The 17,516-nt window shown below is 42.3% G+C and overlaps 1 protein-coding gene across 3 annotated transcripts in view; it reads left to right on the forward strand.

Moving 5' to 3' along the window:
- Nucleotides 1–17,516, forward strand: part of taf12 (TAF12 RNA polymerase II, TATA box binding protein (TBP)-associated factor) — a 45,282-nt gene that overhangs the window by 13,772 nt on the left and 13,994 nt on the right. For all 3 annotated transcript variants that reach the window (XM_068011695.1, XM_068011696.1, XM_068011698.1), the window contains 2 exons: nt 7,607–7,858; nt 13,010–13,087. In XM_068011695.1, coding sequence (XP_067867796.1) covers nt 7,607–7,858; nt 13,010–13,087 — 330 coding nt within the window. The remainder of the gene's footprint in view (nt 1–7,606; nt 7,859–13,009; nt 13,088–17,516) is intronic.

A 17,516-nucleotide genomic window follows, 5' to 3' on the forward strand; every position in this document is an offset into this window, starting at 1 on the left:
AAAAAATAAAGAAATTCTCTGCAGAGCTCTGTTACAAAAAAAACAAAAAACTTTGGCCAAATACTTGCTAATTCTTGAAGAAAAAAAGGGAAGATCTGGAAAGATGTCAGTTGTCCCTTTATGTCTGACGTCTGGGTATACGGTGACAGGTTACTGGGATCTTTTCAGAAGTAGTTCGTTCTGGAGATTTCAAGAAATAGTCGAGTAGGCTTTCCAGGAGAACTGCGGCATCAGGCTTCCGTTATCACACTGGTTTCACATGGATTTTTCCAAAAACAGAAGGAAAGAGGAGCTGACACACTCAACCTCTTGGTCTCTTAGAGAGGTACAGGGAAAATGAGTTGGGGTTTCTTGGAAGGTTGACCTTCAACTGCTTTTCAAATACTGTCCACACTCCCAACTGAACCAAAACAGTATCTCAGAAGTGAAACCACAAACAACCAGTCAGAACCTCCTGATCCTCCTAAATCTTGACATGTCACTTCTCTGCAAAAATCTTCCCCAAGTCAGCAAGGTTTCTGTTTATTTATCATAAGGCATGTGACATCCAGTAAAGATTGTTTTCAAACGCAACACCTCGGTGTCCTTCCCATGAACTCTCAACAACAAAACAAAGCCCAGTGTCCATGAAATCCTCAGCCTTCCAAAATCGATTTGATTTCTACCATTTAAATATGAGTCCTCAAAAATTTAACAAAACGTGGAAGCACTTTCATAACGGGCAGAAACTAATATGCTGCTACAGGTCGGTGATGTGGAGGTAGAGTTTCCACTCTTTTACTCCAGTAATGTCAGTGCAATTCAGGCAGAATACAGCCAAACCAGAGCAGAAGGTGAGGAAACTTAAAACGTAAGTGAGTTGCACCTAAACTTATTCATGCCCGAGCTACCCCATATTTTTACCCTGGTTCAAGGTCAGTTCAGCCAAATTAGGCCCTGATCACACTGATTAGGGAAAGCTCTTTAAAGTGCACTAATCTTTAGCGCACAGGCACTAGTAGACATGTTTTGATGTTTTTACATATCAAAAAAAAGTTAATAAACTGACTAATGTACAACAATGAAAGTAAATAGTTTAACCTCGCTTTTTAAATTCATTTTCTATGATTTTAAATTGCTTATTTTGTGATATACCCATTTTCAGCTGTATTAATAAAGCTGCACCAGGTTACCACTCTTTTAAAAACATCAAGAAATATATTTTAATGAAAAGATAGAACATAATTGTTTGTTTTATCATGTTGCCTGGTGTGCTGGTTCATAAAAGATTTTATGTTTGTGATAATGCAAATGATATTTTATCAGAAGCTTGAACTATAACCTAACCAGTGCACATTCACGTGCATTTTGGGTGCAATTTCCCACTTTGAGCACAATCAGGAGCTCTATCCCGTAGTCGCTATGATCAGTGACGTATGGTTGGTTTCCTTGGTGTGATGGAAGCTGACCTGCAGTTCCAGGTGCAGCAGCCTCCACAACACTGACAGCCTTGGGCTATGCTGAAGAACAGTTTTGAGGCTGTTAATTTTTTTAACACTTTTTTTGCTCATTAATTTGAGGAATAACTGCTCTAAGATGAAATATGTCTTCACGTCTTTGGTACCGAGTGCCAGCATCAAAGGCACACCTGTGAATTACAGCATGATGAAATGCGTAGTCACTTTACTCTGGCTGAACAATAAACCCTGAATCCCAACATCAAAAATAATTAGACTTTTAACCAGTAAGTAAACAATTACAGTCTCTACTACTGCTGGAAGAACAAATATGATTTAAGACTGCAGAACTTTTGTTTTTTTTCCAAGAATTTGAGCAAGCAATGTGATGTCTGGTGACAAGCTGCTAGGTCTCAGAACATTTTATTCGTCACTTTGACCGGGAAATCAAAATTACAATTGAAGCCAGTTTTATTTTGTTTAAGAACTGATGGTGGAGGATGGTGTTTTTCTGTATTTGAAATAAAACATAGGGATTCAGGTTCTCGAAGTTTGTTAAAATAACAAAGGACATGGGTAATTTTTTAATTGAAATAATGTGTTTATGTTCTTGAAGTGCATTGATTTTTTTTGCCTATTGCACAGTGGCGCAGTGGTTAGCACTGCAGCCTCACAGCTCCAGCGACCCGGGTTCAATTCTGGGTACTGCCTGTGTGGAGTTTGCAAGTTCTCCCTGTGTCTGCGTGGGTTTCCTCCCACATGCCAAAGACTTGCAGGTTGATAGGTTAATTGGCCATTATAAATTGTCCCTAGTATAGGTAGGTGGTAGGGAAATATAGGGACAGGTGGGGATGTGGTAGCGATATGGGATTAGTGTAGGATTAGTATAAGTGGGTGGTTGATGGTCGGCACAGACTCGGTGGGCCGAAGGGCCTGTTTCAGTGCTGTATCTCTAAACAGTCTTGATTTTTTTGCCTTTGTCTTTAGAGGTGGACTTTGTGACTGTACACAAAATTAAACTTTTCCACATTTGGCTTGGGGTTACTGGTAATTCCAGTCAATCTCTGCAACATGTTAACCTGGCAGGGAACCATTTGGACTTGTAATGTCCAATACAACGGAATATTAAGTTGGATTGAACAAGGGGCATTCATTATTTTTGTGAGACCAAAAAATTGAGTTTTTAATTCACCTAAAATGTTTTGCTAAGGGATGATTTTGTACTACGACTCTCCTTGTGAAGTTTTGATGCAAACCTGTACGCTAGATAACACGACGTTGCCCGTAAAGTAGCCAACCTTCATATAGATATGCTCATGACCCAAGTAAATTCCCTATTTTACAGAGTGAAAATTCACCTAGCTTTCTTTACCCCTAAACAAATCAGAATCCTTCAATCCAATGACGAAAATTTTGTTACCTTAAAGTTGTATTACATGGGGCTGGATTAGCACACTGCTTTCACCTCGGGGACAGAGTTTGAATCCAGCCCAGACTGATGGGGTTATATTAGTTGAGTAGTTTCAAATGCTCTTTTAGGATACAGATCCACAGTTGTTCACAATTTGAGATGAGTTGCCACTACATTATCAATGTCATTTCCTGTGCTGTACTGTTCTTTGTTCTTTGTCATTCAGAGGCAAAATTGGGAAATTAAAAAATTAGTGCTGTTTTAGTAGGGAATGGTTTTTGAGGATGGATTAAAGCAACTTGTCCACCTGAGCTCTGGCATTCTGTTCCTTGAAGCCCAGGTAACTCATAAGTCATTTATAGCACTGCAGGAGGCCATTTGGCCCATCGAGTCCATGTCTGTGCTCCACAGAGCTATCCAGTCAGTCCCACTCCCCTGCTCAATCCCTGTAGCCCTGCAATTTCCTTCAAGTGGCCATCAGTTACTGTTTGTACTTTATTTCCTGTTTGCCTTCTTTGAATTCTGTGGGCCTAGGGATTTAAAAAGGGTTGTTTTTAGTACCTTTGTTCATTGGTCAATTAATTCTAAATTGGAGCACTTGGAACTGTTAGCGTCAGCAACTTGGGATATATGCACTTTAATGAGAATATGGGTTTAACTTTGTATTTAGACTCTATATAGTATGCACCTATGTGGCACATGACCGTTAAAGCTTGGACACCTTTGAATGAAGACAAATAGGAACAGAGTCAAGGGAGCTTTACATTTTACTGGCCTACGGGTGTTAGGTACTGAATGTTAAAAATGGAAATGTATTCCATTCATTGGTGTTGACATCTCTCATCCCATTAATTACAAAACTTTAACAAAAAGAAATTGTGTGGTTTCCAATAAAATGGAAGTGTTTAGTACTTAGTTGCTTTTAGTTCCTGAGAAAAGTGTATGCTTGCATGGGGTGGGATTTATTTTTGAACATGAGAACTTTTTTGTTGTATTGATATGTGCTTCCTGTACAACACATGAAAACCCAACTTGTTGCTTAAACAAAGTTTCTTGATTTCTATTATAGTTGCAATCAGTCTGTTTCTAAATTAAGCCAAGTGATGCAATAAATTTAAGGGGGAAGAATTCAAAACCCCTCTTCCCTCAGGCTTGGAAGGAAGAGCCAATAATTCAGTGTTTCACGTAATGTGTGATTTAGACACTCTGTACACTTGAGGCATCTTATTTAAGGCATCTGCATTATATCTAAACCAAAAGCATGTTCTACTAAAGGGATCTAAAAAAAACACCTATCTACAGGATGAAGCAAGGGAATTAAGCTGGAGCTTGGGATCTCGCGATATTGCAAGGTGCCAAGCTATCTCAATATGTAAAACACGTAACAGCCTTACTTCATTATTGTAAACTGTGCTAATTTGATTATGCCAAATCATTGTGTAAGTATCTTCCAATCATGTTGCATAATTGATGACATAAATACCGACATTCTAGTAGACAGCTGATGTGTCAGCTGTTTACTAGTGCACCCTTTAATTTTTTTTATCTGCACGTGAAATCTAGATGGTTGTAGAGTATTTCCATTGGCACTTTGGATACTAACAGTCATGCTTATAACATTTGTGTATGCCTTCTTGTATTGTACACACCAGGCAATGATAGAGTCAACACTCTTATATTGCCAATTACTTTACTCAACTGAAGGTATTGACTCCTTGCCAGAGTACAGATCAATTTACATCAGTGCCCTTCACATCCTTACCCAGGTGGGCACTATTAATGTGAGCTTTGCTGAAGAATGCGGGCAGTCTTTTTGGCATGGGGAGTGTCTGAACTGAACCCAGTTCTGTCCTTACTCCACTCCTCACATTCACACTCTGCATACTTCCAGCCCAGGCTGCCAGATAGCAGATAAGAGCCTTGGATAATTTTTTGTTTTTTCCTCCATTCGCTTCCCTCATTCTGAAACCAGTGGTACTGAGGCTAATTATTATTTAACTTCCACACTGGCTGAAATTTGATCACTTCCTGCTACGCTGAATAAACTCACCAAATTATTTGGGGACCTATGTAATAAAACTCTTGGGTGCCAAGAAATGAAAGCTGGATAACACACAATTATATGTCTGAAAGTTGAGTTAAAAAGATGGTGAGTTGATTTATTTGGCCAAAATAGATTTATCCAGAGAGAGTGAAAAGATTACTGATATTTTAATAATTTGCAATACAATATTTTTGCAATGCAATTATTTTACCATCAATATAATCTGACTGTGACGTCTGTGACTGCTGCATGTTGTCAGCTAACTGCCTCCAGAGCTTGGGTCTGAGGCGCACAGCGAGGAGAAAAAAGGAACTCTTTATTGTACTAATTTTCAACTCCGTTATGAACTAGTAAATTTAGAATTTTGTGAAGATATTCTGAAGGCCCATGTCCTGATATTTCAATTGGTAGCTGGAAACTGGGTCATGTCATGCTTAAATAGTACTCCCAGAGAGAATTCCACCTTTTTGTATCATAAGTTTGTTTCAAAACCTGCCTGCACATAAAGGGGTTTTGTATTTCCGTCATTGAGATCAAAGTTCAGTATTTTGGTTAACTTTTACAGCTCCAAGTAGATTTAGATTTAGATTTAGAGATACAGCACTGAAACAGGCCCTTCGGCCCACCGAGTCTGTGCCGACCATTAACCACCCATTTAAACTAATCCTACACTAATCCCATATTCCTACCACATCCTCACCTATCCCTATATTCCCCTACCACCTACCTATACTAGGGGCAATTTATAATGGCCAATTTACCTATCAACCTGCAAGTCTTTTGGCTGTGGGAGGAAACCGGAGCACCCGGAGGAAACCCACGCAGACACAGGGAGATCTTGCAAACTCCACACAGGCAGTACCCAGAATTGAACCCAGGCCGCTGGAGCTGTGAGGCTGCGGTGCTAACCACTGCGCCACCACTTGCTGACAGATGTGGAAATTCCACCACCTCCCCCCCCCCCCCCTTACCGCAGGCATTGTTTGGGCAGCCTGATACTCCATCCCCAACAATTGCAAGTAGGGACTCCAATGCCAGGCTGGGAACTGGTGTACATGTAAATCCAGCCATTCCTGCACATTCCAACAGTAACTCCATCAGGACTGTATTGTAAGGGTTGTTTATCAAGCAAACAAAACCCCTCTAAATGACTATGCTAAAATGCATCGAACTCAATTTATGCCAAACATCAAATATTTGAGATCACTAAGAGGTTTTATCTTTCCCAAATTAAGATTGTTCCCCTGAAGACTACCAATAGCGAAGTAAATGTAAGGAGGGTTTTCTAAGACCTAATAATAAACCTTGTATTGCATAAACAAAACAAAGATAAGCACTGCATTTATAGAATTTTGAAGACAAAGACAGAAGTTACAGGGGGTACAAAGTAGTATTTGTTGTTTTGAGGATATTGATGACCATTTTCAACAAGAAAGTTTTTTAATTTTTTTCAGATGATCTGAAGTCCGAACAGGTGCCAAGATACTTGGTTTTGTGTGATACCGTTCAGTGATGGGCTGATGAATTTTTCAGGGGGTGGGGAGTCACACTGATTCAAATGTATCCTGAGTTGAGTGCAAAACAAAAATGATGCACTATAGCAGCTTTCCGAGTGACATTTGAAAGAAACATTGGAAAACCTCATACAGCGGTGGCTGTGATTGGATGTCCCATTCTCTGCAGTATTTCAATTACTTCACTTTCAAAGTTTGCTCAGCCAGATAAAGCTTCAGTTGTATTGTTTTTAACATACTTTGCCACCTGAAATATGTCATCCTTTTAGTATCAAATAGCCTAGGATTTCATGAGACCCGTATAGGAATTGCAGATGTCATAATGCAACATGTGGTCAAGAACTGATGGATTTTTCAAATGTTATATAGTCTTTCTGGTGTCCGTATTGGATCATCGTTCATCAATACAGCTTCTGTTCTAAAGTGGACATATTTTACAATCACATTTCACCAGTAGCACCTTCATGTTAAAATATTATTGCTTTTATAACTTGAAAATTTATTTATCATTTTATAACAGTTAAGTCAGTCTCCAGCCAATTCCATTGATCTCTGTACTGACTGTACAGATTTTACTTTTTTTTTTAATCTCGAGTTGATATTGGCTGTTGGTGAGTAAAGCCATGCAGATGTGGTCTTCTTGCCACGATTTCTTTTTGTAATTTGGGAAAGTCAATAGTAGAAGTGCATTTCCAATCTTAATGAATCTCTGAAGAAATGTACTATAATTTGTCCCAAATAAAAAGCCTGTGACATTTCTTCCCAACTTTTTGTAAACTTTTTACAATGTTCTTTATGCTTGCTCATAACTTTGGCTGTACAATATAATTTATAACTTTGCATGCTTTGTCTTTAGAGCAGTGGCTTATATACCAGATCCTTTAACTGAAATGACTGCCATAATACAGAGCAATGACTTGTAAATGGGATTTAGGATTGCTGTAAAATTTACTCTAAAGACAACCCTCTTGGAGAGAAAAGCCTCTGAATATAATCCAGATATATTAATGTTGGTTTACATTTAGAGCTACCTGATTTTGAACAGAAGAGTACTACCAAAATAGTGTAATACAATTTTCTTTTAATTTTTCAGAACTTTAATATGTTTAACATACTAAAGCATAGACCTGGGACTTGCTATATTTAACTCTTCATAACATAGTGCATCTGACAAATTGTTTTCTTTTTATGTTTCGAACAGCTGATTGGTCCTGGCCCCCACAACCCCAAACAGAAACAGGATTTGGAGAAACTAAATGATTTAAAGGCCAAGGCCCAACAGATTATGAACCAGTTTGGACCTGCAGCTCTAATAAATTTGACAAATTTTCCCTCAATAAAACCTGATCCATCCAGTACACCACCTCCAAATACAATGGCTAATAGCACTGCTGTGGTAAAGATACCTGGAACGCCAGGCTCAGGGGGGCGTATGAGTCCAGAAGGCAATCAGGTATAGTGGTTTTGCAATTTGAATATTGTACTTTTGGTGTCTATTTTAATTTGAAATGTTTATAGTTTTTTTTCTTTGTAGAATTTATCTCCCCCCCCCCCCCCCCCCCCCCCTTCAGCTATAAGGAAGAAACAATAGGTACAGATATCTTGATGACTGCTACCATTTTCACTATACAACTGGCTGATTCGGTGGGGGTGGGGGGGAGAGTGACATGTTCTCAATTCCCTGTTTTGGCAAAGAACTTGAGAAACTTAACTCACTGTGGCAAGCAGATGAATGACCAACAACACTCCTGGCAGTCTGGTGAAGCTACAACACAGGACTACATGCATGCTAAGGAGTGGAAGCAGCATGCTATAGAGCAGGGGTTGCCAACATTTTCTTTAGTGAGACCTACTTCTGATAAACGAAAAATATCGTGAACCGCTTAAACATATGTTGAAAAAATATGGATGGATAAATGCAAACTAAATATGTAGCTATTATAATTACATTATAATATATTTAATATGAAGGAAAACTGATCTTAACTTTACCTGAATGTGGTACTTGATACTGTTGACACTGCATGCAAGCCTGGTCAAGAGATCACTGTACTTGCTGGTGTCCAGAAGAGCAACAATGGCTTCATTGAGTACTTGGTGTCCATTTAGGAACATCATCTCCCCTGGAATCTACGTCCCTTGACACTCTTGCATTAGAAATTGTTGTGCCCGACTGGGCTCAAAAGAACTCTGTTAAACCCAGCAACTTTTCTTCCATTTGCACTCCAGCTGAAACTGTTGCAACAAAAAAGACCTACACAGGAGGCCAGGGACTGAATTCTGCATCCAACGCCAACCCGGATACAAACTGTCTGTGTTTCTCAAATAATTCTGTGAGAACATCTGCAGTAAAACAAAAGCGAAATACTGCGGTGCTGGAAATCTGAAATAAAAGGAGAAAATGCAGGAAATACTCAGCTGGTCAGGCAACCTCTGTGGAGAGAGAAAGTGTTAACATTTCAGGTGCAACAAGCTGCTGGAGCTAGCAGCCTGGAGCTCAAGTGGGAGAAGGAGGAAGAATGAGGAGAGGCAGTATAGTCCAATACTCACAGCAACCTACAATCCACCTACATTATTGGGATAGTGCGACAGTTTAGAAACACTTGCCAACAAGACTCCAGTATAACATCCCACAAGGAAAAGGGGGCGCAGTGACTGTACCTGCCTCCTGCCCTGTGTTGTGTCCGAAATGGTTCCTCCCTCCCCTCCCCCATGCCCCTTTATAACTGAGCTAATTTTCCTTTAAAGTTTTGGGGTTTGATGCAGTTTATTATTCTTTAGCTCCTCAAAGAGCTGGAAAGCTGGCAGCCATTAACCTGGGCTTGTCACCGGGAGAAGCCCCGTAGCTGCTGCCCCACTCAATGCAAATGTGGCACTGGTCGCTTCTTATTGGGGGTGTTTGAGGCCTACACTGGGTATTTCTGAAGCCTTCCTATCAACCTGCCGGCTCCATTCCTCTCCTGCACTCGGTGATTTATCACCCACTGCGGCTCTGACACCACTGCCTCCGTCCAGCACCCGCACTGCATATGCTCCAGTCACAGCCCCGCAGGACACACGTGATCCCCAACGTTTCTCCGCAAAACTTTTATGCTAACTACTTAAAAGACCATCAGCGAGCTGCCAGTAGCTCGCGATCAACATGTTGGCAAGCCCCCACGACCATCGGATCAGATCAAAGTTCTTCAGTCCTGCCACATCCAGTTCCGAATAATGGACAATTAAACAACTAACCAGAGGCAGAGGCTCCACAAACATCCCCATCCTCAATGATGGGGTGTCAAGTATTTCCACAAGGGCTACTCCGCTCCAGACCTCATTACAGCCTTGGTCCAAGCATGGGCAAAAGAGCTGAATTTCAGAGGTGAGGTGAGAGTGATTGTCCTTGCCACACTTGGTCAAATGCTGCCTTGATGTCATCAGGGAGCCCTAGCAAAATTAAAAGTCAATGGGAATTGGGGAAACTCACCACTGGTTAGACTAGCAAGTAACATTTGTGCCACACAAGTGCCAGGCAAGTACCATCTTCAAGAGAGAATCAAATCCCCTCCCCTTGACGTTCAGTGGCATTACCATTGCTGAATCCCCCACCGTCAACATACTGGGGGTTATCATTGACCAGAAACGTAACTGAACCAACCATATAAATGATATGGCTGTAGGAGCAGCTCAGAGGCTGGGAATTGTGCAGCGAGAACTCCCCTCCTTGACACCCCAAAATCTGTCCACCCTCTACAGGGCACAAGGCAGAGGTGTGATGGAATACTCCCTACTTGCTTGGATGGGTGCAGCTTCAACAACACTGAGGAAGGTCGACACCATCCAGGACAAAGCATCTCACTTGATCGGCACCCCATCCACCACCTTTAAACATTCACTCCCTCCACCACCCAATCACTGTAGCAACAGTGTATACAGTCTACAAGATGCACTGCAGCAACTCACCACGGCTCCTTCGACAGCACCTTCCAAACTGCGGCCTCCACCACCTAGAAGGACAAGGGCAGCAGGGGCACGGGAATACCACCTGCAAGTTTTCCTCCAAGTCACACGCCATCCTGACTTAGAATTATGTCACTGTTTTTTCACTGTCACTGGATCAAAAACCTGGCACTCCCTCCCCAACAGCACTGTGGGTGTACCTACACCACATGGACTGCAGAGGTTCAAGAAGGTAGTTCACCAGCATCATTTTGAGAGCAATTAGGGATAGGTAATAAATTCTGGCCTTGTATCTATGCTCATCTAATGCACAAATAGAAATAAATACCCTATTTGGATGCAGTTTGTGTGTGCTAGGCCACTGTATTTTTAATATGTAATTTTAATACTTGTCGGTCCAAAAATAGAAACAGTAAATTGGGCGAATTAGCTTAAGAGTGCTTAGTCTCAGCTATTGGGCTGAATTTTATTGGGCGCTGCGCGTTGCAGCAGCGCGCTTTGAAGTCAGCGGCCTTCAGGAGTGGAAGCGCCACCGCTGAGTGCCTGCGATATATTGCGTGGGGGCGCATTTTAAGTGGAGGGGGGCAGAGCAGCTGCCCCTGATGACGTAGAGGAGCGGCCACTCCATCCCCAGCAGCGTTGTCCGGTACCACTGCGCAGGCACCAGTGCCATTTTTAAAGGGCTTCAAGCCTTTAACAAAAATTCGCATTTTTAAAGCAAGTTCACTTTGGATTTTGTTTGAAAAAATAATGAAAAGCTGAAGTGCCTTTCCCAACTCCCTGCCTCCAGCCCTGCCCAAGGTCTTCACATTTGCCCTTCAACCCCTTCCCGCCATCCCCACAGCCAATTAAAAATGTTTCCCCCGTTTTCCCAACCCCCCTCCCGGCCTGCTAATTTCACTCCTTTCCCGCACCCCCCTTCCCCCCCCCCCCACCGGTGTCTCGTCTTGGAACTCCGATGAACTTGAATTTATTGACTTGCTTTCTCATCACTACGTTGGACAATGATTTAGTCAGATACCTGACATTTTTTTGCTTGCACAAGTAGTGTTTGCCCTCACGCTTATGGCAATGTGGAGTATGTCAGATAGCTGTCCATCTGTTAGGAGTGAGCTTAATCTCGCTCTCTCTGGATCTCTCTCGCTCTCTCTGGATCTCTCTCGCTCTCTCTGGATCTCTCTCGCTCTCTCTGGATCTCTCTCGCTCTCTCTGGATCTCTCTCGCTCTCTCTGGATCGCTCTCGCTCTCTCTGGATCGCTCTCGCTCTCTCTGGATCGCTCTCGCTCTCTCTGGATCGCTCTCGCTCTCTCTGGATCGCTCTCGCTCTCTCTGGATCGCTCTCGCTCTCTCTGGATCGCTCTCGCTCTCTCTGGATCGCTCTCGCTCTCTCTTGTGGTTCAACAGTTTTTTAAAACATGGTGCTGTCAGTCTCACAGCTGACAGGTGCTGATGTCGGGAAGAGCAGCTTCTGAACTTCAGACAGATTCAGGGTTTTCCGGCGGGCTTTTAAAGAATAGTTGGGACCGCTGGAAAACTGCAAATTTGTCCGAAGACAGGAATCCTCTGTTCTCACTCCCAGCAGCTGTGAAACTGACAGTGCGATGTTTTAAAAAGCTGGTCTGAAAGAAGACAACGATGGAAAATTTCTCGTCTCTGACGTACATCCTCGAACCGCAAGGAAACTTGGCGGGCTAGATCCTGGCCTGTCGGCTGCATGTTGGATAACCCTGTGCTAAACCAAAGGTATTTGTCTGTCTTTTAATTGAGCAGGAAAATAATTTATCTCTAGTATTGCACTGTTGCTATTGCAAAAACTTGATTCGCTGCTTTGGACACTTGTTTCAAACCAGCCATTGACAGATGTTTAGCCATACTTGTCATAGTGTGTGCATGGGGCTCACTATTATGCGGTAGCAAATGGAACGAATTAAGCAGTAGAACAAAGGTAAACAAAATGGGAGGTATTATCAGTTCAAACCATACAACTAACTTATTGATTATCAAATTCATTTAGTATTTTAAACGAGTGTCTGTGATTGTAAGTTTCATCCAAAAATCCAAACTAGTGGTTTCACACTGAGGGAAGCCTTGCAGTTTCTGACACACTGCCAAGGATCCCCTGCCTGAATTGTCAAAATACTGTGTTCATTTACGCAAATGAAACCAGTGCTAACATTGCAAAAATGTTTTGGTGTACAGCAACAGAAATATAAGGCTAACAAATCAAAATTGACTGGCAAAAATATAGAATTCTTGAAACAGTGTTTACGGTGCATGGGAAGCCAGATGGACAGATATGATGACATGCAGATTCCTTTGAACCCTTGGAGCCATAGGCCCCAGTATGGAAACCTAAGTTTCAAACGCTTCTTTTGACCTGGAGGTTATTGGCAATAAGAAACTCCAATGCCAATAGATTCTTTGGTGTATTCTGCCTAGTGTAGTGGATTTTGTACATTTATAGTTCTCAATTAGTCTAGGTCAAATATGAAGTTGCAGATTACAGAATTTCTTTCTTTGCAGCTATAAGTAATCAGAGTGGGCACTTTTGTTTATAGTACTGATCCAGCCTTGTCATAATACTAAATACATAGTTTACTATTTGTCAACTCAAAAACCTTAATGTGAATTTTCTGCATCTTTATTCTAATTCTACGTTCAGGTTTTAAGCAAGAAGAAGTTGCAAGACCTGGTGCGGGAGATTGATCCAAACGAGCAACTTGATGAAGATGTTGAGGAAGTAAGCTTTATATACAAAGTTACAGTGTTGAAAATGTCAAGTACTACTTCACCCTGCAGTATTATTTGTAATGGGAGAAGTTCATTTAATAAAACATCTCCTTTAGCATCTTTTTGGTACTTGGGCAGTTCTTTTAGATACAAATACTATTCTGTCACACCATCTCCATTCTCAAATTATGGAACTCGATACATCCCCCTCCTCCCTTATTCCTTCCTTTACAAGCTTTAAAGCTCAAACTTGGTGTCACTCAATCACTGCTTTTTCGCTATGCTACTGTACCTGATAAGGCAAGTTATGTTACTGGACTAGTAATCCAGAGGCATTGGACTAATGATCTAGCGACACGAGTTCAAATTCCATCATGGCAGATGGACAATTTAAATTTTATTAAATAAATCTCTAATAAAGGACGTGCAGTGGTTAGCACCACAGCCTCACAGCTCCAGCGACCCGGGTTCGGTTCTGGGTGCTGCCTGTGCGGAGTTTGCAAGTTCTCCCTGTGACCGCGTGGGTTTCATCCGGGTGCTCCGGTTTCCTCCCACATGCTAAAGACTTGCGGGTTGATAGGTAAATTGGCCATTGTAAAAATTTCCCCTAGTGTAGGTAGTTGGTAGGAGAATTGAGGGAAAGTGGTTTTGTGAGCGGGAAAAAATGGGATTAATGTGGGATGAGTATAAATGGTTGATGGTCGGCGCGGACTCGTTGGGCCGAAGGGCCTGTTTCGGTGCTGTATCTCTCTATAACTCTGACTCTAAAAAGCTAGTATCAGTAAAGGTGAACCATGAAGCTCACCAGATTGTCACAAAAACCCACCTGCTTCACTAATGAAATCTGCTGCCTTTACCTTGTCTGGCCTGTATGTGACTTCAGACCCGCAACAATATAGTTGACTCTTAACTGCCCTCTGAAAGGGGGCCACTTGGTTGTCCCCACCTTGTCAAAGGCAGTTAGGGATGGGCAATAAATACTGGCTTTGCCAGCAACACCCACATCCCATGAATAAATAAATAAAAATATCTTCCCCCTTTAATTCTTCAACCTTGGTAATATCCCTGCATTGTGGACTTTATAATTTTAAGAACTGCTGTTTATCATCAGTCATTATACTATGATTCTTAGACATATCAACTCGGCAATTCTTTTATCAAATGGCATATTGTGGAGGGTGATAGAGAATGTATACGTGAGTTATTGGGAACACAAAGTTTCCTTCTGCTTGAAAGCACTTTGTGGTGCAGAAACATATAGGCCAAGAAGCTTTAATTCCCTGTCTGTGTTCTTAGTTAATGCAGCCAGACCAGTACGTTGTCTTTGTTTCTGGGCTATCCAGAAACCCATGCTAGAAATGAGTGTATGGACACTAGATAAGAACATCAAGCTCAGCAATAGGTGTCTGGCATGGTCAAACAGGTTAGTGACCCTCACTGTCTAGGAACACTTGGATAAGTTATCAGAGCACTGCCAGTATCCACAAAATTACCCCAACACGAGTGTCCACCTTCAAGTGTTAAATTGAGAAGTTAATCCTTTGAAAACTCAGTTTCTTCCTCACTAGAGGGAGCTGTGCAATGCCCAGTATTCAGTGCCCAGTAAAAAGGCATTATGCCTGCAAGTCTTATAGTGGAATGATGCTGATATTGTAAGATCTGAAAATGACTGATTTTGTTTTACTGTTGAGGGAGCAGAGAGACAAAATGCAGTTTTTGCAGAAAAGTATTAAGAACATAGTAACAGGAATAGCCAATTAGCCTGTTCTGCCATTCAATGAGATCATGGCTGGTCCGTGACCTAACTCCATAAACCCGCCTTTGCCTCATGCCTCTTAACACCTTGGTTAACAAAAATTTCAATGTCAGATTTAAAATTAATAATTGCTGTTTGCTGAAGAGAATTCCAAACTTTTACCATCCTTTGTGTGTAGAAGTGTTTCCTAATTTTGTTCCTTAAAAGGGCTGGCTCTAATTTTTAGACTATGCCCCCAGTCCTAGACACGCCAACAAGCAGAAATAATTTCTGACAAAAGGTCACGGACCTGAAACATTAAATGTTTTTCTCTCCTTGGATGCTGCCTGACCTACTGAGTATTTCCAGTATTTTCTGTTTTATTTCAGATACCCAGCATCCGTAGTATTTTACATTTGAAATAATTTTTCTCTTTCTATCCGATCTATTCCCCTTAATATCTTGTAAACTTTGTTTACAAAATCATCCCTTAACCTTCTAAATTCCAGGGGATACAATCCCAGTTTGTGTAATCTCTTTTCTTCTGGAGTAATTATATGAATGGCTGTTATATGAAGGTTTTGCTGCCAGGTCAATTGGTAAAATCAGTGCGTAATTGGCCCCCATGGATTAGGAGGTTTGATTCACATGTGCTGCATTATCTGCTCTTAGCTGAAATGGCAGTGGGTGAGCTATAATTCGTCTTAGTACCCATAATGAACATGGGGAAAATCACTTATTTCAGTAATCCTAGCTGGAAAATTTATTTATTTATTTAGAGATACAGCACTGAAACAGGCCCTTCGGCCCACCAAGTCTGTGCCGACCAACAACCACCCATTTATACTAACCCTACAGTGATCCCATATTCACTACCACCCTACACTAGGGGCAATTTACAATGGCTAATTTACCTATCACCTGCAAGTCTTTGGCCGTGGGAAGAAACTGGCGCACCCGGCAAAAACCCACACGGTCACGGGGAGAACTTGCAAACTCCACACAGGCCGTACCCAGAATTGAACCCGGGTCCCTGGAGCTGTGAGGCTGCAGTGCTAACCACTGCGCCATCCACATGTGTGGACATTTTTTTTTGCAAAGCTATTTGTTTTATCCTAAAGGGGAAATCCATTTGTTCCTTAAAGAAAAACATTTTATATAAAGCCTTTCATGACCACATGACGTCCCAAAGTGCTTTACAGCCAATTAAGTACTTTTTTACATGTGGGAAACATGGCAGCTAACTTATGCACAACAAACTCCCACAAACAGCAGTGTGATAATGACCAGATAATCTGTTTTTGTGCTGTTGATTGGGGGATAAATATTGGCCATAGTGCCGGGATACCTCCCCTGCTCTTCTGTGAGATGAGATATTTTACGCCCATCTTTCTTTCTTTTGGGCCTCCTTATCTCGAGAGACAATGGATACGCGCCTGGAGGTGGTCAGTGGTTTGTGAAGCAGCGCCTGGAGTGGCTATAAAGGCCAATTCTGGAGTGACAGGCTCTTCCACAGGTGCTGCAGAGAAATTTGTTTGTTGGGGCTGTTGCACAGTTGGCTCTCCCCTTGCGCCTCTGTCTTTTTTCCTGCCAACTACTAAGTCTCTTCAACTCGCCACAATTTAGCCCTGTCTTTATGGCTGCCTGCCAGCTCTGGCGAACGCTGGCAACTGACTCCCACGACTTGTGATCAATGTCACACGATTTCATGTCGCGTTTGCAGACGTCTTTATAACGGAGACATGGACGGCCGGTGGGTCTGATACCAGTGGCGAGCTCGCTGTACAATGTGTCTTTGGGGATCCTGCCATCTTCCATGCGGCTCACATGGCCAAGCCATCTCAAGCGCCGCTGACTCAGTAGTGTGTATAAGCTGGGGGTGTTGGCCGCTTCAAGGACTTCTGTGTTGGAGATATAGTCCTGCCACCTGATGCCAAGTATTCTCCGAAGGCAGCGAAGATGGAATGAATTGAGACGTCGCTCTTGGCTGGCATACGTTGTCCAGGCCTCGCTGCCGTAGAGCAAGGTACTGAGGACACAGGCCTGATACACTCGGACTTTTGTGTTCCGTGTCAGTGCGCCATTTTCCCACACTCTCTTGGCCAGTCTGGACATAGCAGTGGAAGCCTTACCCATGCGCTTGTTGATTTCTGCATCTAGAGACAGGTTACTGGTGATAGTTGAGCCTAGGTAGGTGAACTCTTGAACCACTTCCAGAGCGTGGTCGCCAATATTGATGGATGGAGCATTTCTGACATCCTGCCCCATGATGTTCGTTTTCTTGAGGCTGATGGTTAGGCCAAATTCATTGCAGGCAGACGCAAACCTGTCGATGAGACTCTGCAGGCATTCTTCAGTGTGAGATGTTAAAGCAGCATCGTCAGCAAAGAGGAGTTCTCTGATGAGGACTTTCCGTACTTTGGACTTCGCTCTTAGACGGGCAAGGTTGAACAACCTGCCCCCTGATCTTGTGTGGAGGAAAATTCCTTCTTCAGAGGATTTGAACGCATGTGAAAGCAGCAGGGAGAAGAAAATCCCAAAAAGTGTGGGTGCGAGAACACAGCCCTGTTTCACACCACTCAGGATAGGAAAGGGCTCTGATGAGGAGCCACCATGTTGAATTGTGCCTTTCATATTGTCATGGAATGAGGTGATGATACTTAGTAGCTTTGGTGGACATCCGATCTTTTCTAGTAGTCTGAAG

The sequence above is a fragment of the Heterodontus francisci genome, chromosome 31, assembly GCF_036365525.1.
Source record: "Heterodontus francisci isolate sHetFra1 chromosome 31, sHetFra1.hap1, whole genome shotgun sequence".
NCBI lineage: Eukaryota > Metazoa > Chordata > Chondrichthyes > Heterodontiformes > Heterodontidae > Heterodontus > Heterodontus francisci.